This window comes from Aspergillus thermomutatus (assembly GCF_002237265.1).
Source record: "Aspergillus thermomutatus strain HMR AF 39 chromosome Unknown NODE_379, whole genome shotgun sequence".
NCBI classification, from domain to species: Eukaryota; Fungi; Ascomycota; class Eurotiomycetes; order Eurotiales; family Aspergillaceae; genus Aspergillus; species Aspergillus thermomutatus.
In genome coordinates this window covers 1-20,230 of record NW_020798429.1, presented here as the reverse complement: position 1 = coordinate 20,230, position 20,230 = coordinate 1, and the positions used below count along the sequence as shown (strand labels likewise).

Sequence of the window (20,230 nt, the reverse complement as noted above, 5' to 3'; positions counted from 1 at the left end):
TTTTAATTTACCAGTGCAACGACCTTAACTTACTTTTTTTTGTTCCAGGGATTCTGAGGAGGATGCTCCAGCCGAATACCCACCAGACCAACCCGAAGCGGATATGGAGGACGACGGCGCTGCTTACGGCGCTGAAGAAGCCGAACTCGAGGCTGCGCTGGTCAGAGAACTCGAAGAGGCTGAAAGAGATGCCGTCAAGGGCGGGGATCACGAGATGGAAGGGGGCGAAGAAAGTGCAGGCAAGGAAGACGAGGAAGAAGACATCTCCGATGCGGAGAGTGAGGATATCGAGGACGAAAGTGACGACGAAGAGGACGACCTTGACGAGGAAGATGGTGGAGATCGCGATGAAGACGTTGAAATGGGTGATGACACTGAACCGAAAGATACTAACACCGCCCCCGGGCATCATCAACAGCAGGACATCATGGTGCACTAAGTCAAGCACTTCTCCTCAAATTACGGCTCATCTTTTGGAATATCCCTTATTGCGCATGATTTTACGATTGGGTTATAACGCTTACGACGACCGAAGCTATTCGCCTGGGCCATGTTCTCTGATTTTGCAGCATTTATTTACATGATATAGAAACCGCATAATTTGAGAAAACATATTCACACCGCATCTTTCTTAATTTGGATACTCTACTCAAGCAAGGACCAAGCCAGGGATATGCATGTACACGGTTTATAGTAACACATTCTTTCTGCTATGAACATAGTTTCTGCAGGGTTGCCTGTGACCCTGGCGACACTTCTGTCCCTCCAGCAACTCTGTATGCAAGGTATTTGCTCTCGATGGTTGACCGTTGTCCGGATACTGAAGTCGGGCGACAGCACAGCTAATCCTTTTCGCTCCAGTCTCGCAAAGCAGGATTTTTCGATCAATGATCTTCACCTTGTAGTCTGTGTATGTGTACAATAAAGTGAATTGCTCTGTGAACAATTCGGTTACCAGCTCAGATCAAATTGCAGAGGGAATATCAGTCACCAAACACACCCATCAACCTCCCTTGGTGCTGAAGGAGAAAGCAACAAGGCCTTCAGCATTGTCATCTACCCTATAGCAATCACTTCACCTCCATTCATCACCGTCTAATGGACGAGCTCAAAAATCGTCATGCGTCGCTTGAATAGCTTCAACATGTGTCTCAGGCTTAATGAAATTCCCGCTTGTTGGATATCTCCAATTCAGCCTTCTTTGTACAGAGAATATATAAAATAGCCCATTGCATCCTTCTACGTTTCACTCTTGTAGATTAGCACCACATCGATCTCTGCCTATTGACCCTGACCATCATACCAGGATAACTGCCTACAGATACTACACAGCTCAGTCTACTGCGACAGAGAAAAACGCTACGCTCCAAGACCAATCCACTATCCCGTCCAGACCTTCACCAGCAAGAGTTCCCGACTGCAGCTCCGAATAACCTCGCAGAGTGAACCTACGATGCCCCGATTCTCCTGCAAGCATTCCAGCAGCAGATCGCCCGAAGACCTTACTTCAAATGATGGAACCTTCCCCTGCCTCTGTCGACACTGCCACATGGCAACAGGCAAGCACCAGTCGAGAAAACTGCACCGGGCTTTGATGGTGCAGCTCGGTGAACTAAATACGATGATCGATCTTGTGCAAAATAATAGATTGGATCCTGCGACGATCACGCTGGAACTGCATCGCTTGCATGCTCAGAGGATTGAAGCCAAGGAGCAATACAGACAAGATTTGGTGGGGCTCTGGAAGGAATATGACAAGAGGTGGCGGGTTAGATACATTCCCTCCGAATATTGGCTTTAGAAGAGTGGCACATTGGCATGCTTGGTGAGGTTGATGCGTGGGATCTTTCTGAAGATATACCGTGCTAGCATTGCGCTGATGGATGGCCCTTGGATTTCGCTCATCCAATGAAACACATAAGTTGAGCCTATTTGTAGTGTGTGGTCATAATCTGAACAAACGCCGTAAATTGGGTATGTAGTTCTAAGAAGGACAAGATGTGTATAAAAGTGCGGACACTGTTCCACTTCATGAAAGAGCAACATCACAAGCCAAACTTCGACCCCAATGCTAGTTCAATCGTTAGTAGACTCGCGCAATGCCTAAGGCTGACAAGACTTACCACCGAGGATCGCTTTTTTCTTCTGGTTCTGTACATATTTATTCACGTCGCGGGCCCAGTTGCTGCTGTTTTCTTCCAGCCGGTCCATACTGTCACCAGCAATGCCTAGTCGTTCCGTTCGTTCTTGGACCTGACGGGTCATGTAAGACCAATAGCCCTCTTGACTTCCTGCCGATGTCTGCGATAGATTGGACCCGGTCCTGCCGTCTCGTGCGAGTCGGCGTCGCTCTTGGTCCTCGAGTCGCATCTGTTCCTGCATTCGTTTTGATGGAGGCCGGTCGGGGCCTCCGACTGTAGTGGCGGAAATGTCAGTACTCCTATCCAAACTTGTCACCGCAGCTGTAATAAATGCACGTACTCAGAATATCCATGTCGGCTGGGGACACATATTGTGTGCCGGAGATCCATTGCAGATTCGTAATTGTAGGACGTGCAGGAATGGCTGCCTGTGGGTTGAAGAGTTGACTATCTGATGGTCGTCTATCATAATGTCAGCAAATCATCCTGATCGAGGGACGGAGGTCCATACAGTCCGGCACCAGAGCCCCAAACATTGAACACCGCTACTTCCGAGGGACCCGTCCAGGCCAGAACACTACCGTTAGCGCAGACTGTTGAGTCCGAGAGACGTCTCATGTCGGCAATTTGATTGATACTGGTGCACCCTATTTCCTTCAGACCAGGGATGGAGAAAGCCCTAGCGTTACCATCGCCGAAAAGACCAACAAGACTGTAACCACGGCCTTCCGTCTTCACGACGGTGGCGGCATCGCAGAGATAGTCATCCCAGGACTTGTGAGCGCCCTTGGACGTTGCAGGTTTAAATATTCTGCAGCCGGAAACAGTGACCGCAATGACAACTCCGTTAACTTTGACGCCAGTCCTGAGGCCTGCAACCATGCTTCCTGTGGCTAGCGCAGGGCTACCCTGATCCGCATCAATGGGTATAATGTTCAGGACCTTATCATCGAGCTGAATTACGCCGGCGAATTGACCCATGTAGGTTCCATCGTTTCCGGGCAGAATCTTGAAGGTTGCCAAGTTGCCTCTGTTGGTGCCTACAAAGCAGCAGATGCTTGAGTAGTCTACAGACGGTCAGTATCCGCCCGCACCCATAGCTCAAGACGACAAATCTTACCTTCACCCTCCAAACTCAACACACCAAACTCAATGCTTGTGGGCCACTCCGGAGCGGTGCTTTCAGTAGCGCGGTGTTTGAGAAAGCTTCCACGTTTGCTGGTCTTGGCAAAGTCGGATACCTGGGCTGTATGGATGACTGCTGGCCCGCGCAAGTCCATGATGGCAAAACTGCCATTTTGGAAACCGGCAGCAACGAAGCCCACATGGCTATGCTTCAAAGCAGTCACGGGTCCCTGTTGCATATTCAGAAGGGTAAGCGGAAGCATGCCTTGTTTCAGCCCGGGATCGGTTCTGTGGGTGATTCGAGTTAGCTTTCCGGCTCCTTCATTTGCGCCTGGGGGCTCCTCGTGGCCGAAATTTCCATTATTGCCCCATCTAAACACCACGACCTCGCCACTTTTCAAGCCAACTGAGAGTTCGCCTGTAGACCCGCTGACAGACATTTCAGTAACTTCCACATCAGCGACACGCCCAACAGCGCGGGCCAAGTCTACTTGGATGACATCCGCGTTTTCGATCTCATCGTCATGTCCTACATCCCAGAGACGTATCGTTCCGTCCGCGTGAGCTGTGGTGATGATGTTACGGTTCTCGAATCGTTTCAGCGCCTTTTTGCCTTCTGCACCGCCGATTGAGAATTTCGGCCCTTGCGATCTCCGTTCCCGAAGGCCCAGCCAAGCGGAACGGTCAATAGGCGTCATGGTGATTTTGGTGACAAAAGGGTGGACGAAAGAGAGGAAGGGATGAATCATGTTCGTGGGTGTGATGGAATGACCACTGGGAAAGCTTAGAGTGATAAGTTCTCCCGAGGAAAGAAGCGCAATCAGAGCGATGGGGTCATGAGCGCCAGCATAGAATGGCGAGGCGCGGGGAATGAGGCAAAAGTTGACGACCTCTGCACCTGGAGGTACAGGAATATTCTGAACTTGTTTTGGATTTTCGAAATAATTTGTGATGATTGGCCATGTAGATGTCTGATAGTTTGGAGTTGATCCAAAGTCCATGAAGGTCAAACCCTTGTTACTTTCAGCCTTAGGCCGACCACCCGCAATAAGAAGGCCGCTATCCTCTCCGTTGGCCTTAACACACCATGCAACTTGAGTAATAGGCTCTCTGAAGATAGCTTCAGCCGTTGAAAACCGTCGGTTTGGGCTGGCGCCAGGTTCGTCGATATGTGAATTCTCCATTGTCCGGGCAAGGATCTTGCGGCCATCCTTCGAGTCCCAAAACACCAGGCTGTTGTCATCATGAATGGTCAGAACAAAGATACCGTTAGGATGCCAGAGCGCTCTGGTCAGCTTGGGTCTGCGCGTGTCCTGGGAAGGTATCTCAGAATTGCCCCCAACGGCACCAGGGGGTACTTCATATTCGAAGTACTTTTGAGCGATGTTCTGTTTGAATGTGAAGGTGACAGCTCCTTCGGGGTATCCAACCAGAATCTTGCCAATATCACGAGGTGAAAAGGCCAGAGTAAGGACTGGACACAGTCGTGCCCGCGGATTGCGCTCGGCCCAGAGATTAGGTACTCTAAAAGGTGTCAAGGATTCCCGATCCAGATCGTAGGCGATAATGTCCCCTGCAAAGAGCGCTTAGCACAACTCATTCATAAAAGTGACTGCATGCCCACACACCATTCTGTAGACCAATGAAGGCATAGTCCAGACTAGGATCTGTCAATAGGGCGGTGGCATGGCTCGGCGGAGCGTACGAAACCAGCGTTTTCTGAGTCTCAAGCGAGTAAATGGTAATTTCGCTCTTCGAGTCGACGCTGATCAACTTGTCGGCGCAGAACTGGAGGAATTTGGCGGATGCCTTCCGCGGCAACGAAAAGACGGCGGAAACCCTGCGCTGTCCAAACACATAGATCTGCCCACTGCCGAACTGGGTGTCGCTCGTACCTACGGCCAGAAGAGACTGGACGGGTTCATATGCAATCACACTAATTTGCGAGTTCACACCACACCGAGCGTACTACAAGTAGAATTGAGGTCAACAAAATGGCTCAAACGGGAAAATATCGGTGCCTAGGGCAGCCAAGACATACATCATCGAGGGCAAAGAGGTCTGGTGAGAGACCATCGGAGAAATCTTTCTGTATTCCTGCTTGCTTCCCCCGCAGGAAGTGTGCCATTTTGAGGGAAACAACAGCTCTGCGTACGAGTATAAGAGTAATGAAGAGAAAGGAGAAAGAGAATGACCCAGGAGCATGAACTACCAAGAAGATGATGATGCACTCCTTCAAAAGGTGCGGAGTGGAAGCGCCCCACCGATGAGAGTAACCGCCCAATCGGGGATAGCGCAAGCTCTGCCACGGGATTTTGATTTTCACCTGACGACATCATCTTTCTTTATTTGTTGACTGCCGCTGCCCCGCTCTTGGCTGTTATCACAGGCAGAAAACAGTCTTAGAAAGGATGAGTAAGGATCAAGAAGAGCAAGAGAGATATATGTTAGGTGATCCAGTGCCTGCATACGGAGTATGCTGCTTGTAAGCCAACGATAGAGGCACGGCGAGACAGATGTTCAAATTCGAAGGAATCAACCATCATACTTTCTGCATACCGTGATCAACTATGAGATGGGTCAGATATAAAACGGTACCTTAATGCATTGTCATTAGTCATTAACCGCAAAAGCAGTAACTATTGATCTTCAAGTTATTTATATGCTTAGTGGTCTATGTACATGGTGTGACGGGGAGATATGTGCTCAAGGCATAGAGAGGTACCTGTTGTCAAAAGCTGCATACTGTGTTCAAGACAGTGAAGACTTAGCAGATGGTCTGATGTGAGTCCATTCCGCGCAATTGCTGCCGATTAAACACCCACACGAGCTTCAACAATCTCAATTGCAGCCATCTTCGTTAGAACCCTAGTTAACCGTCTTCGTGCTTCGATTTCGGCTGCCGAGTTTCTCTCCCGATAGTATTGAATGGTGATGTTGTGAATCGAACGGTAGCAGGCATACCTAGAAGAGGCCGATTAGCATTCCCTCGTCTTTAATTTGAAGGACAGAGTTCGATCCATACAGTAATTGACGGATCAAGTCCGGCTCACAGTCAATGTCACGCGATGCGAACCCATCCAGCACGGCAGGCGACGGGTCTTCAAAGATCTCCCCCATGTAGACGTCACCCCAGAGAGCGCTGTCGAACCCTGTGATCCCAGCCAGCTGTCTCGAAACAGGGTCCAGCAACACGGTTGAGGGCCGGCCAAAGTCGCATATCACCAGCCGCGGTGAGGTGATCTGGTCTAAGGCCGGAGACAGTCGACCGACCTGATGCCGAATCTCCGCATAGGGAAGATGAACAAAGACATCTTCCGAGTCGCGAAGGATGCTTTCGAAGTGCACGAGGAAGGCTTCTCGCCATGATCTTGTCCCCGATCCCAAAGCCACCTGCTCCAGGGTCCCGAACGAGTCAGCGGTGTGTTGACCTATCATGTTCACGAGAAGGCCCAATTGCCGATCGAGGTCTCGCCGATCTTCAGAGGTAAGTCGACTTTCCAATTCCTGTAACGTTGAGCCGTGAACATATTGACGCACGAGAAAGGCGGACCCTAGTAGGGTGCCCTGCGGATCGTAATGGAGGAGCGAGGGAACGCATGGAACTGCACTTTGTCTTAGCAGACGAAGTACACGTGCTTCTGTTCCAAGCAGAAACTGTTCCCGTCGAAGCAAACGTGTAGTTGGCCTTGGTGAGCTTTTTAAAAGTAGTTGGGCGCCGTTTGACAATGTGATTAGCCGGTGGGAATGAAGATGGCCCTCCAAACATTGAATACTTCTCACGTGCACCGTAGAGGGCAGAATATGCCCAAGGACGATGCTGAGTTTGTTAGGTACTTCCAATCCGATGGGTGCCAGATCTCGGACCGGAGACATAGTCGATGATTTTGGTTCTACTGCTCATGAATAAGACACTTGTGCCTTTTTAAACTTGCTTGACACATTCTGAGTTTAAAGGGATCAAGATGGCAGGAACAACATTGTCTCAAGATGACCGCTATGAAAAAGGTGCAAAACACAAATGTGCCGAGAATCCTCAGTGAATCTAGGATAAAGAGCGCGCAGATCTTTCATGACAAATCATCATTGGTTCTATCGTGGTTCAGGAAATGCTACCAAAGCATCAGAATCATATTGAAACGGCACCCAAGGCATGGTGGTTGGATCACCGTGTTCCCGCTTCCACGTAATGGCAATATTAGCTGGAGAACAAATCGTGATAGCATCCCGTCAGGACTCCACGGGGCACTGTCCGAAAAGGGTGAGCTGTAGACGAGATACGGAGCAAAGACCCTGACCCGAAGGCAGCATCAACCGAGTTCCAGAGGCGGGAACGTAGCGACATGGCGCCTTATTTGGACGAAAGATGGAGGTTCATGTCGCATAATACGTTGGCTGGAAAGACCGATGGGTCCTGGATGGGATGAACCAGACCCTTCAGAAGCTCAGAGCAGTGACTTCTGAGTTCTGAATCAGTAGATCCACACGACAGGTGATTTCTTCGAGATGATCCGAGTGAGAGGATAAACTGGGTCTCGCCTAAGTCTCCCGCTCTGAGGAAGGCGCAATGTAGGATACTTTATTCGAGCCAATCAGATGTCCGCTTTGCCGAAAAGGACAAAGCACAAGACAAGACTGCGTAGGGAGAGAATTCGTAAACCTTGGGAAGACGAAGATGAGATTTTCTCGCTTATCTTTTGATGGGCATATTTCAAATGCTTAGACACGTGCATTGGCCATCGAGAAATACGGAATACGGGTTCTTGGGAGAAAATGTGTTTGGCCCCTGCTGCTTATTGGGAAGGAAAGGAAAAGAGATCGCTCGTATTCTCAGTCGTTCATTTACATTGTGGACTAACAATATCAGTGATTCCCCGTACGGTTGTCAAAGACTATGGATTGTGGCTGGAAAATACGTGAAGGCGTGTATCAGCAGTTATACCATTGGGCCCAGAGTCGCTTGTTCATAGAGCCGAGTCATTCTAGTCAGAATCTAAGCCAGCCTGACAGGTTCTAGAAGTCTACCCAAGCGGTAAGATTGATAGTCAAGCTTGAGCCACTTTGGAAGGGAGCATGTGATGTCAGGGGCCCCGGATAATCCGTAGAAACGCCGCCCATCATCTTCATTTCCCCCTTTTGTTTGGCATTCTGACCCCATTGATCTGGACCGAAAGTAGTTGACCCTTGATGCGAATTCGAAGCTGTGACCTCGTGTTGAAGGCAAAACAATTGTTTGATTAGATCTCCATGTTTCATGTCCGAGCCTTGCTGCCTGCGATGTCGCAGAAATTCAAGGAGGCAGCGAACATTCGATACACGCTTCTAGGATTCCGTATTTTCAGGAGCCTGAGGCTTTGGAGTCGGACTATATAATTCTGCCAGGTTGTACCGTTTCAATTTGTCGTAATCACTTCCGGCGACACTTATACCGACTACATTCTGATCGAGATTCATCATAATTAGTCAATGAAGCGGGGTTATCTATCAGGCCAGGCTGCATATCAGGCAACTCACTTGAATAAGATGAACCAAGATAATCAAATCGTAATTCTTGAGATCAACAGAATGTTCGGGGCCTACGACATCTGCAATCGTTTTGATAACACTATCCCTGTTGAACTTATTGTTGCCCCTCACTGTAGGCCGAATAGCGTACTGCATTGAATTGATTAATATCAGCACCGCCATTTCAGACAATGGAAGTAACGCAACACACAAAAAACAACGCACCTTCTTCGGAGGTCCTCCAGAGTGGAAGTGGGGCTTCAAAATCTCTTTTGCGAACGCTTCGAGATCAACACTGAGGGTCTTTCGAATAGATCTTACAGGGGTCATCCGCTGGACCCATCGACACCTCTTCTTCTCGGGATTTGCGTGTGCATCAAGACAAATTTCGTGAACTAACTTCTCAGGATCTATCGATTTGTCAAACCGTATGAATGTCACTGTCAAGGATCAGCCCAATGTTATCTATGATGTGACTCAAGCGGTGACAATGACGGACCGCAGGGCATCTCCATTCGAATGGCTTGGAATTGGCGTGGTTTGGCTGACCCGGGCTTCAAGCCTTCAATCTCTTTTTTGATTTGTGCCTCAATGTCGTCTTCATCCTCATCTGAGCCTGAGTCTTCGCCTCTGGCGTTGCTGCCTGCTGACTCGACGCTCTGATAGATACCGTGCGTCAGATTGGGGCGAGTCATATAGTGCAACAAGCCGGGCTGATCTTGGCATGATACTAACCTGAGAGAAGAGATCTAGAGCTTCTGCAATGCACTTGCCTTCTCTGCCCATATCACAAGTTACGAAGACTCCCCAGTCGCCGCTCTCAATTATTGTCTTGTTGTTTTGCTGCTTCTGCCATTTGCCGCCTCCCTGTGGTTGCGTTAGTCATGCAAGGTATGAGAGATATCAACATTGATAGAGAAAATTCAGAATAAAAAATGGGAAGATCTCTCCGAGAGAGTATTGTAAGCAAGCGAACCTTTCTTTTCTTGTTGGATTGATCGGTTGTGTTATCAGGCATAGCTCGCTTTTCCGCTCCAGCCATTCACACTGATGCCGAATTGGTGGTTGAAAGTAGTGATAGACTTGCTGATGAGTGCAATATCGTTTTGATGACTTTCCTTTTCTGGTAATATAACCAGTTGACATTAAGTAGCCAACACTTTCCAAGGTCGGATTGCACTGCGTGTGGTTATCTAGTCTGCAATCCCACTCAGTCATTAGTGAACTGAAAACACCAGAGCTGTACTCCGTATTCTTCAGTGACTGTGAATTACCAGAAATGGTATAGCGTTCCTATTTGGGGAAAGCGCGTCATTGCCGCTTAGCATCAAGGTGTGTGTGGTCTATACCTGCCTTCTTGCCCGCCTCCAATTCTCGTCGCTGTTTTCCCACCCTTAGACGGCTTTACAACTCGAACCAGCTTGAGGCATTTTCGCTATTGGGCCAGTCGTTCCGTTTATTTTTATACGCAGATATAGCCATCTGAAGGCAATTTTCTTAAGAAAGCAGCATTTATATAATAAAAATGAAGAAAAGACGCGCTGAATAATGGTGATAATACGCATCGAGGAAAATTTGCCGGCTCGGTGGTTGATTACGAAAACTACCTATGGAAACTATGATGTACGTAGATACGTACCATACCAAAAGATGACTTGACTTTCTACATCCCTAATCCCTCATCTCCATCGAGTCCTCCATCTATAAGAACACTTGACTGAGCTCTATGTGACCCACTAACCTCCCGCAAACCCACTAGGTAGTCCTTTATCAGGTCTAGCAACACCAGGATAAACATGGCTGAGAACATTCCTCCAAACCTCCCACCTCCTTCGCTGATGGTGAGGAAATTCATGCGGTGGGACGGGACCATACCGCCCTTGGTCACCAAAGAGGACCGCCCCTTCAAAGAGAAATGGTTCTTCTTCTATGGCACCCTGATGAATCCAGAGGCCCTGGCACGGGTTCTTAACCGCTCGGAAAAACCCGAACTTCCCCACGCCATTGTTTTTGGCCAGAAGATCTTATATTTGGGAGAATATCCGGCAGCTGTGCAAGGGGAGGCAGATCACCCCATTGATGGGGTCGTCTGCATGATCGAATCCCAAGAAGAACTCAACCGGCTGGAAGCCTATGAGACCAAAATGTACCGAGTCGACGGCTGCACGGCATGGCTGGATGATGACACAGAGATTTGGGGGTTTCTGTTTGTTTGGGATGGCGACATGTCGCTTCTGAGAGAGAGTCCAGTGAAGGTTTAATTTAAAGGTCGATCACCGGAACTTGAAGTTTAACGACGACGTAGTCCAGAATTCCATAATTGGCTTAGCGGATGGTGGGACTAGTGGGAAGATCAACTTATCAAGCCGGGATATTCGGATTATTTAGACTGGAACCAGATCGATAACGGACTTTTATATAGAATAACCAAGCTTTTAGACTACGGAGTCCCAAGATGGAATTCCAATGTTTTTGACTTGGAAGAATGATTTTGGGAAGACTGTAAACCAGCGGGACATTGTTCCTTACACTGTACCTAGAATGAAGGTCACAAATGCAAAGGTAAAAACACCTAGATGGTGCCATTGCTCACTATCTACCCACTCATGGTCCCATCTCAGCTAAATCCAGCAACCATGCCAGAACCGCATGACATCACGCTATGCTCATGACGACACCACAACACCCTGGAAGATGGCACAACATCCAGTGTTCCCAGGGAGTATTTTATATCTTCGACCTTGCCTTTTTATCGGACATTTTTTGTTTCCTCATACAGCTCTCCATACAATATATACTCGTCGTTTAACCGAAACTTCAGAATGGCAACTGACATTGCTACAAGGGAGCTTCGCAAGCCTGTTGATGTCGCTGAATATCTATTCCGGCGCCTCCATGAGGTTGGAATTCGCTCAGTGCATGGTGTTCCTGGTGAGCGATTCTTTCTGGTTAGAATTCCCTATTCAGAACCTGGCGTTGACCATACCATTTCAGGTGACTATAACCTTGCAGCTTTGGACTATCTGCCAAAATGTGGTCTTCATTGGGTAGGAAACTGCAACGAGCTCAATGCAGGTACGCTGTGCGGTGTAATTAATTGAAAGCCGCTGGTTGAGCAAGATGGTGCAGTGTCTGATACCTTGACTTATAACAGGTTACGCTGCTGATGGGTATGCCCGAGTGAACGGAATCAGTGCATTGATCACGACTTTTGGTGTTGGTGAACTGTCAGCGCTCAATGCCATTGCTGGTGCATACTCCGAATTTGTACCCATCGTCCATATCGTCGGTCAGCCGAACACCAGGTCTCAGAGAGATGGAATGCTGCTTCACCACACGCTCGGCAATGGGGACTACAATGTCTTTGCAAGGATGAGCGCCGGTATCTCTACGACTGTCGGACGCTTAAATGATACCCATGAAGTAGCGACACTCATCGACAATGCTATCCGAGAATGCTGGATCCGAAGCCGACCAGTCTATATCACCCTGCCAACCGATATGATCAATAAGAAGATTGAGGGGGAACGACTGAAGACACCGATTGATCTTTCTTTGCCGGCTAATGACCCTGAGAAGGAAGACTACGTGGTGGATGTTGTTCTCAAGTATCTTCACGCAGCACAAAAACCGGTTATTCTGGTCGATGCTTGCGCCATCCGTCACAAAGTGCTAGACGAAGTTCATGACTTTATGGAGGCCTCCGGTCTGCCAACTTTCGTGGCGCCGATGGGCAAAGGAGCAGTCAACGAGACACACAAGAACTACGGCGGTGTCTACGCTGGAAACGGATCTAACGCTGGTGTACGGGAACAGGTGGAATCTTCCGATCTGATTCTTAGCATTGGCGCGATCAAATCGGACTTCAACACAGCTGGTTTCACGTACCGCATTGGTCAATTGAATACCATCGATTTCCACAGTACATATGTGCGAGTGCGATACTCCGAGTATCCAGACGTCAACATGAAAGGTGTCTTGAGAAAAGTCATTCAAAAGTTGGGCCATGTCAATGCCCAGCCGGTGCCGCATCTCAACAACCAAGTGCCCGACGATGAGCCGAAGTCGGGTAATCAGGCAATCACACACAGATGGCTCTGGCCCAAGGTCGGCCAGTGGCTCAAGGAGAACGACATTGTGATTACGGAGACTGGCACCGCTAACTTTGGCATCTGGGAGACCAGGTTCCCAGCAGGTGTCACGGCAATCAGTCAAGTACTTTGGGGTAGCATTGGCTATTCAGTGGGGGCTTGTCAGGGAGCCGCACTGGCCGCCAAAGAGCAGGGCAACCGTCGAACTATTCTCTTCGTCGGAGATGGAAGTCTTCAGCTCACTTTGCAGGAGATCAGTACCATGATCAGGAACAAGCTCAACCCTATCATGTGAGTTCTCCAGGCAACGCAATTCAAGTTTATGCTGTGCTAATGAACAATCAGTTTTGTCATCTGTAATGAAGGATATACCATTGAACGGTACATCCATGGATGGGAAGAGAGCTACAATGACATCCAGCAGTGGGACTACAAGAGCCTTCCGATTGCATTTGGAGCAGGAAATAATTACAAGGGTTATCAAGTCAAGACCAAAGATGACATGATCAAGCTTTTCGAGAACAAAGAATTCGCTTCGGCACCGTGTCTGCAGGTAAGCAAGCATCCCCAAGCACTCGAGTCTTCGAGATACTGATCGATGTGGTAGTTGGTGGAGCTACACATGCCACGGGAAGATGCACCAACAGCTCTCAAGTTGACAGCCGAAGCAGCAGCCTCGCGCAACAAATAGATTGTCTCTCTACGAGTCTTGAGAAAAAGGGCAAAAATAGAATCATTGGTGGACAATATATGGAACGATGGATACTGCTCGGATTTTGGCCCGATACCAGCCATTAAGGATTTAACATTATTTAATCGATTTCTGCGCGAAGAGATGACTTGTAATCGGAGGGCGAGGACGAGTTTATCCCAATCATGAAAAAAGTACCTGGTTGACCCAAGGGGGTTTCCCTACTAGTACTACGGAGTACGTAGCGGAAATGCGGACGGTAGGGCTGAGGCAGTGGCATCTTGTGGACCGGCTGATACGTACGCACGCTACAAGTGGTCCAACCGTCCAAGACTCCAAGAGAAAAACTGTAAAGTACACGGACATCGCCGTCGCGGAAAGTGTCCGTAGGTCCGGAGTTCATCCCCATAGTAAGACAGGACAGGACCCTTTCAAGCTCTTCACCCCATTTGAGTGCAACTGGAGATGCCGAATCAGGCGTCATAGGGCCTGTGCGAAAGAGAACAAACGGTAAAGATGAATGAATGAATGAATAGATACTCAAATAAGCTCCACGATCAGTTATCACTACTTACTAGGTACCTTAGCTACCTTCTTATGTTCGATCATCCAACGAATGAACGAGTCAGAAAGAGGATCTGTTGACTTATCGCCGGGACACCACGTGATAGACAAGGCATCAAGGTGCCAAGGCATCCAGCGCATCAAAGCTCCCCATGAATGAAACCTTGGGCTGGGCCTCGATTGATGGATTTCTTATTATTATTGCCCCGGCATCAAGTATGTCGAGTCCTTTCGTTCCGTCTTCATAGTCATATCAGAAACCTCTTTGAATATCTATCAGTGACTGCCAAGACTTGCTATCTATCTCCTGTCTCAGTGTCATTTTTTCGATTGTTCATGGTATGTTTTGCCCCTGTTAATTTAATCTTCCGCGGCATTTGCTTCCCCCCTCCCCCTTCGATTGGAAAGTACGGACGGAGTACGGAGCAAGCTCTACCTGCTATCGAACAAGCGTTGCTAGACACCAATTCTGACTTTTTAATTGCTCATCATTGGGGTAGCAGATCGATTCAACTTTGACAGGCTGGCACTTCCATCAACGTCCTTTTTCTGTACAACCAGCTCACGCATCCTGAAGCATCTTCGAGTCCGTGTTACTATCACAACAACTCGAGAGTCGACTGCTTTCTTCAAACCGCATACTACACACATATTTTATCATAAGACAAAGGGATTCACGAGTATGAAATGAGACCTTGACTGTTGTATGGGGTCATGCTTGTTTGCCGTCCTGTACCTTCGTTCTCACAAGTCTCCGACGACCTCAAATGCGAGTGCGATAACCACGATTACGTCTCCGAACCGCCTATCTAGGAACACAATATAGGCCTGATGCCTGGCTAAGCCTAAGGTTTACCCTGCGAAGGCATGAGATTTCGAGGCTTGTTCCAGGACAGCATACCAGAGGCACAAGGAGACAGTTACACACGAAGCTCAGCGGCTGCGTAGTCCTGTGCGATCAATCAGCGCATTCTACACTACTCGCCAAGTGGCTTGGACATAACGGTATAACCAGATCACAGAGCTGCCATCATGGATAGCCAACGGCAGCAAGCGTACATACCTGCCCCTCCACCTCCTTCAGCGACACAGCCATCTCAGTCCCACATGCTTTCTCTACCACCACCGCCGCCTCGACATCCGCCTACGCAACCTCAGGGTGTGATGCCGCCTCCCCCTCCGGGACCACCTCCAGGTCCTGGATATGGCGCGTCGAAGCTTGTGAACTCCCAGTTGCAGCATCAGAACAATCTCGGGTGGCAGCATAATTGGGCCAGGCAAGCGCTGTCTCAAGGATTTCTCCCTCCTCCCCCGCCGCCTCCAATGGTACCGACAAACCAAGCTTACGGCCGTCAAACAAGTTTGTCCGTCCCCACTGGCGAAGGTCCGATTACATCTGCGACCTATGTCCCAGGCAGTAACACTTTCGGTGCCGGTGTCGGGATTCCTGGGTTCGATGCCCACACGCGGCCTTCGTATGAGGCTTATGGAACCATGTCTGGGAGTGATAGGCAAAGAGGGCCTGTGAACCATTTATACGAGAACTCAGGCGGAGACGTTTCAGCATACAAGCGCGACGGAACTGTACCACCTACCCCATCGGCCCGTGCATTGCCCTCTTCTTTGGCATTGCATGACAATGCGCAAGACTCCGTTGCTCCTTCCGTTCCCGCTGTTCCTGGTGCGACTGTTCAGAATCATCAATCTCAGGCAGGCCAAGCGAACGAGCCGACAAAGTCTCCTAGCCATCGCCATAACAATAGTAACACATTGCTTGGCGGCATGTCACCCAGCGAGGCTGCGCTTCAGTGGCCACTTGATCGAGTGCTGCTATGGCTTGCGAAGAATGGTTTCTCGAAAGATTGGCAGGAAACGTTCAAGACTTTGCAGATTGAGGGGGCCGACTTCCTCGACATAGGCCATGGGGCCAATGGTCGAGGCAACTTTAACAAAATGCACAACGAAGTTTTCCCCCAACTGGCCAAAGAATGCGAAGCTAGCGGGACAGGATGGGACAAGGAGCGTGAGCTCGGAGAAGGAAAGCGCATGCGTCGACTTATTCGACAGATTCACGACGATGATAGCTTTGACATCGGGTTCCCTACCCAGAAACGTCGCGAATCCCAAGCCCCATCTGAAGGGATCCTGGAGGCGTCACCTAAGTTATCTCATGAGCCTCAATCTGCTGGTCCCCATTCAGGGACGGTTGAAAATAGCCCCAATCTCAGAGCACCACAGCTCGCTCAGCCCCATAGAAATAGTGTGCAAATGCGATCCGTCACATTGCCCATTCCGTCCACCCACGATATTACTTCATCAGATTTCAGCCAGACCGACGGTATATCGTCTCGATCGGACTTCTCGCGAACGGTACTAGCTGGCCTTGGGGTTGACCATCGTCGGCAGAGTCCATCCTTGTCCAGTGACAACGGCAATTTCACAGCCCCTTTTCGATCATACGAAGATAGCCCGAAAAGTGGCAGTCCGGCGGCGCAGCACGCTACACTGCATCAGGGTCTGTCATCATCGTCAACAGGCGACTTGAGTGTCAAATATGAGCATTCGCGTGGTAACAGCTCCGACTCAACAATGGGCCGTCGATACTACGAATCCCGCAAGGGGCAGGAAACGGTACGTCCATCCCCGCAAGAAATGTACAGCCGTCAGTGGACAGGCGAAAGTTCTTCATCATATCCGAAAGAACATAAGGGACTCTTCAATTTTTTGAAAAAGAGGACAAAAGCTGGTGACTCCACTCATCCATCCCCGGAGGAACAGTATCTGGAGTCTCCTACAAGCCCGGTCAATCTTCGCCAGATTGGTCCCCATCTTCCGTACGCCAAGCCAAGTTTCAACGCCAGTGATATGTCATTAGGGGAGCGTCCATCGTCTGCTTCTATGTCAGACCATGAACGGCTAGCCATGCGAGGGAAACCGGCACAGAAAGGAAAGAAATGGATCTTTGTAACTCTGGATGGGTGGAATTTCCGTCTAGTGGACATTACTGACATGGACTCTGTGGAGACGTTGCGTGCTGCTATCTGCCATAATCTTGGAATCTCCGACTGGACCGGCGCGCAGATCTTCTTGACCGAGCCAGGACAAAGTGAACATGAGGAACCGCTCAATGATACGATGCTCGCTCTCTGTCGTCGCACCAAATCTGACTCCGTCGGCTCTTTGAAGCTATTTGTACGTGGAACACACTTGCAACCCGTGCCAAACAACGTTTCGAATTTCGCTGGCCTGGGTGTGTCGCTTCCGGACAAGCATACGGCGTCTCCTACCCACCATGTACACAGGAAACCACTGGATGATGAAGCCCTCAGTAGGATTTCTCCTCATACTCAAACAGGGCCTGTCTCTCCGCAGGTAGCAACACGTCAACAACAGCCCAAGACTCCTGCTGCAAAGTTACCGGCCCGCGATGCCTCCCAACCTACGGTGGGAATGTCGCCAGTAGACGGAGATCAACAGGTGGGAATCTCGCCAGACCCAGACAAAGCAGATCTAATGGCTCGCCACGAGGAACATAAGCGTGAGGTAGAACGGAAACAAAAGGCGTACCTAAGCTCGAAGGGGCCGCCACAACCGAGAAACGACACTTACGGGGAAACCGGCTATAGGCGCGCAGGCGTCATTGATTTCGACGAACGCCGTGTATCCCCTTACGAAGACAAGAAGGCCGACACTTTGGTTCCTCTCCGCAAACCTCCTTCGGCTCCACAGGAGTCCTATACGTTAACCAGGATCAATTCTCTGAGGAAGAAAGACGTCGACCGTCCAAGAGCTCAGCCAGCTGTGCAGACACATGGTCTTGGGGCGGTGTTGGCTAGCATGGGTAGGATGACCAGCGCGATTGGGACACCAGTTCCCTCTGTTCCAACTCCAACAAGCGCGGTCAGTAAACAGCCTAACTTGGGAAGCTTCAATCCCCCAACGCAAGGTAAGGCATTGCAATCCATACTCTTTCTCTTTCATCTCTTGTCAAAGGAGCATTCCTTTCTGGTAATCTGACTCACTGGCAACACCAGGCAATACGAAGAGCACACCTCAGTCCTCCCCGGAGAAGGAAAGTCTCGACAACCCAGGCATCCCCGCCGAGCAACATCAGACCAAGAGCACTACTCCCGAAACGTTCAGGCCCACGTTACAATCTCGCAAGTCCTATGGTCCTGAGTTCGATTTCGAGGAGACCGAAGTCTCCTTCCAACGCTCGCCCGTGTCACAGGAGGATTCTGATGAAGATTCTGACGATGGTCTATTTGCCATACCACTCTCAAATAACAAAGCCCCCACAAAAGAGAAAGATTTCAGCGCTGGGACTTCGGAAACCCAGAAGAGGACAGAAAAACCGGCGCTAACTGTGAATACTGAGACCAGACTCCGCAAAGGGCTTTCCGTGAGTTTCAGGTCGCCTAGTGCCACCCGCGAAACTTTTGCCGATGCCAACGGCGACTCTGGCAGTCGGGACGGGTCTTCCTTCCTCATGGCCGCTTCGCCTGAAGACGAGAGGCCGCCGCCGCGGAGAGACTCGTTTGCTCGAGGCGATATTTGGGCGAGCAGACCCCCGGTTGAGGGCGTCATCGATAACCTGGACGATTTCTTCCCTGACATCGACCTTGACGCACCTTACCTCGACGGACAAGGGATTTCTCCTCCTTCGTCCCCCGCAAACAGAGGCCCCCCTGAAAGTGATTTGCACAAGAAGGAAAACCAGCCCAGCTTGCCTTACGCCGGGGATATTAATACCAATGCAGGAGATACGCTGGGCTCTAGCGAGCCAACTCTCAAGCCACAAGGTGGAGATATAGTAGCTCGTCGAAATATCAACCGGTCTGGGGGGCTCACCAGAGGAAAGTCAATCCGAGAGGTCGCCAAGGGTGCTAACCAAGCTAGCCGAAGTCGCAGTATTCATACTGGAAACCAGAAGTCTGGCGAAATTCTTCGACGTAAGAGCACAAAAATGTTCGGAGCAAAGATCATGCAGATCAGGCCAAAGCCTGGCAGTCGTCTCAGTCAACTCGATCCAATTCCTCAGAACAATACACCATCGGGAATACCTCAGAGACAGCCTACTTTCCGCATCATCCGCGGTCAGCTGATCGGCAAGGGAACATACGGAAGAGTCTACCTGGGGATCAATGCTGACAATGGTGAAGTCTTGGCCGTAAAACAAGTCGAGATCAACCCAAGACTTGCTGGGCAAGATACTGACCGGGTTAAAGAGATGGTTGCCGCTATGGATCAAGAAATCGACACGATGCAGCACCTTGAACATCCGAACATCGTGCAATATCTTGGATGTGAGCGCGGCGAATTCTCCATTTCGATCTATCTTGAGTATATCTCTGGCGGTTCCATTGGTAGCTGCCTCCGAAAGCATGGCAAATTCGAAGAGAGTGTTGTCAAATCCTTGACTCGTCAAACCTTGAGCGGGCTAGCATACCTTCATGACCAGGGAATATTGCATCGTGATTTGAAGGCGGACAACATCCTCCTCGATCTCGACGGCACCTGCAAGATTTCTGACTTTGGTATATCCAAGAAGACGGATGATATCTACGGGAACGACTCGTCGAACTCAATGCAAGGGTCCGTTTTCTGGATGGCGCCGGAAGTCATTCAGTCACAGGGGCAGGGTTACAGCGCCAAGGTAGATATCTGGTCTCTGGGATGTGTGGTACTAGAGATGTTCGCTGGTCGCCGGCCATGGAGTAAAGAAGAGGCGATTGGTGCCATTTTCAAGCTTGGAAGCTTGAGTCAAGCACCTCCGATCCCAGACGACGTTTCCATGAATATCAGTCCTGCAGCGCTGGCGTTTATGTACGACTGTTTCACCGTGTAAGTCGCCCCACACGTCTCTTTTTCGACTTCCTTTTTTTTTTTTTTTTTTTTTTTTTTTTTTTTTTTCTCTTACCAATAAATCAACTTATTTTCCCAATCCCCTCCCTCCCCAACACCTTCGCTCTTCTTTCCCCTTCTCTCTCCAAGATCAAATTCAACTCTTCCTTTTCCTCCCTTCCTATCCACATTTTTCCCTTTTTCCTTCATCTTTTTACCCATACTCTCACTTTCCCTTCACTCTTTTTCTCCCCTCCCTCTTATTTTTT

The 20,230-nt window shown here is 49.5% G+C and overlaps 7 protein-coding genes across 7 annotated transcripts; 4 read left to right on the top strand and 3 right to left on the bottom strand.

Annotated features, from left to right (window-relative positions):
- Window positions 1-103: 103 nt before the first annotated feature.
- Window positions 104-439, top strand: CDV56_102989 (uncharacterized protein; the record flags this gene model as incomplete). Its single annotated transcript, XM_026756608.1, has 1 exon — window positions 104-439. One exon carries the CDS (start codon window positions 104-106, stop codon window positions 437-439), a length of 336 nt encoding a protein of 111 aa, XP_026609982.1.
- Window positions 440-2,045: 1,606 nt separating this feature from the next.
- CDV56_102364 (putative SNARE-dependent exocytosis protein (Sro7)) lies at window positions 2,046-5,394 on the bottom strand (the record flags this gene model as incomplete). Its single annotated transcript, XM_026755983.1, has 7 exons — window positions 2,046-2,071; window positions 2,124-2,414; window positions 2,482-2,603; window positions 2,653-3,208; window positions 3,262-4,839; window positions 4,895-5,234; window positions 5,308-5,394. The coding sequence occupies 7 exons, from the start codon at window positions 5,392-5,394 to the stop codon at window positions 2,046-2,048; spliced, it is 3,000 nt and encodes a 999-aa protein (XP_026609981.1).
- A 685-nt stretch (window positions 5,395-6,079) lies between these two features.
- CDV56_102132 (uncharacterized protein) lies at window positions 6,080-7,142 on the bottom strand (the record flags this gene model as incomplete). The annotated part of the gene is made up of 3 exons (XM_026755751.1): window positions 6,080-6,230; window positions 6,292-6,871; window positions 7,043-7,142. The coding sequence occupies 3 exons, from the start codon at window positions 7,140-7,142 to the stop codon at window positions 6,080-6,082; spliced, it is 831 nt and encodes a 276-aa protein (XP_026609980.1).
- Window positions 7,143-8,588: 1,446 nt separating this feature from the next.
- CDV56_101755 (THUMP domain-containing protein) lies at window positions 8,589-9,813 on the bottom strand (the record flags this gene model as incomplete). Its single annotated transcript, XM_026755374.1, has 6 exons — window positions 8,589-8,705; window positions 8,781-8,921; window positions 8,997-9,211; window positions 9,271-9,430; window positions 9,507-9,638; window positions 9,748-9,813. 6 exons carry the CDS (start codon window positions 9,811-9,813, stop codon window positions 8,589-8,591), a joined length of 831 nt encoding a protein of 276 aa, XP_026609979.1.
- Window positions 9,814-10,567: 754 nt separating this feature from the next.
- Window positions 10,568-11,032, top strand: CDV56_101592 (gamma-glutamylcyclotransferase family protein; the record flags this gene model as incomplete). The annotated part of the gene is made up of 1 exon (XM_026755211.1): window positions 10,568-11,032. The coding sequence occupies one exon, from the start codon at window positions 10,568-10,570 to the stop codon at window positions 11,030-11,032; it is 465 nt and encodes a 154-aa protein (XP_026609978.1).
- Window positions 11,033-11,593: 561 nt separating this feature from the next.
- CDV56_101216 (alpha-keto acid decarboxylase family protein) lies at window positions 11,594-13,553 on the top strand (the record flags this gene model as incomplete). The annotated part of the gene is made up of 5 exons (XM_026754835.1): window positions 11,594-11,702; window positions 11,766-11,846; window positions 11,926-13,153; window positions 13,208-13,415; window positions 13,470-13,553. The coding sequence occupies 5 exons, from the start codon at window positions 11,594-11,596 to the stop codon at window positions 13,551-13,553; spliced, it is 1,710 nt and encodes a 569-aa protein (XP_026609977.1).
- A 1,596-nt stretch (window positions 13,554-15,149) lies between these two features.
- On the top strand, window positions 15,150-19,965 carry bck1 (putative MAP kinase kinase kinase (Bck1); the record flags this gene model as incomplete). The annotated part of the gene is made up of 2 exons (XM_026753698.1): window positions 15,150-18,063; window positions 18,152-19,965. The coding sequence occupies 2 exons, from the start codon at window positions 15,150-15,152 to the stop codon at window positions 19,963-19,965; spliced, it is 4,728 nt and encodes a 1,575-aa protein (XP_026609976.1).
- Window positions 19,966-20,230: the final 265 nt, after the last annotated feature.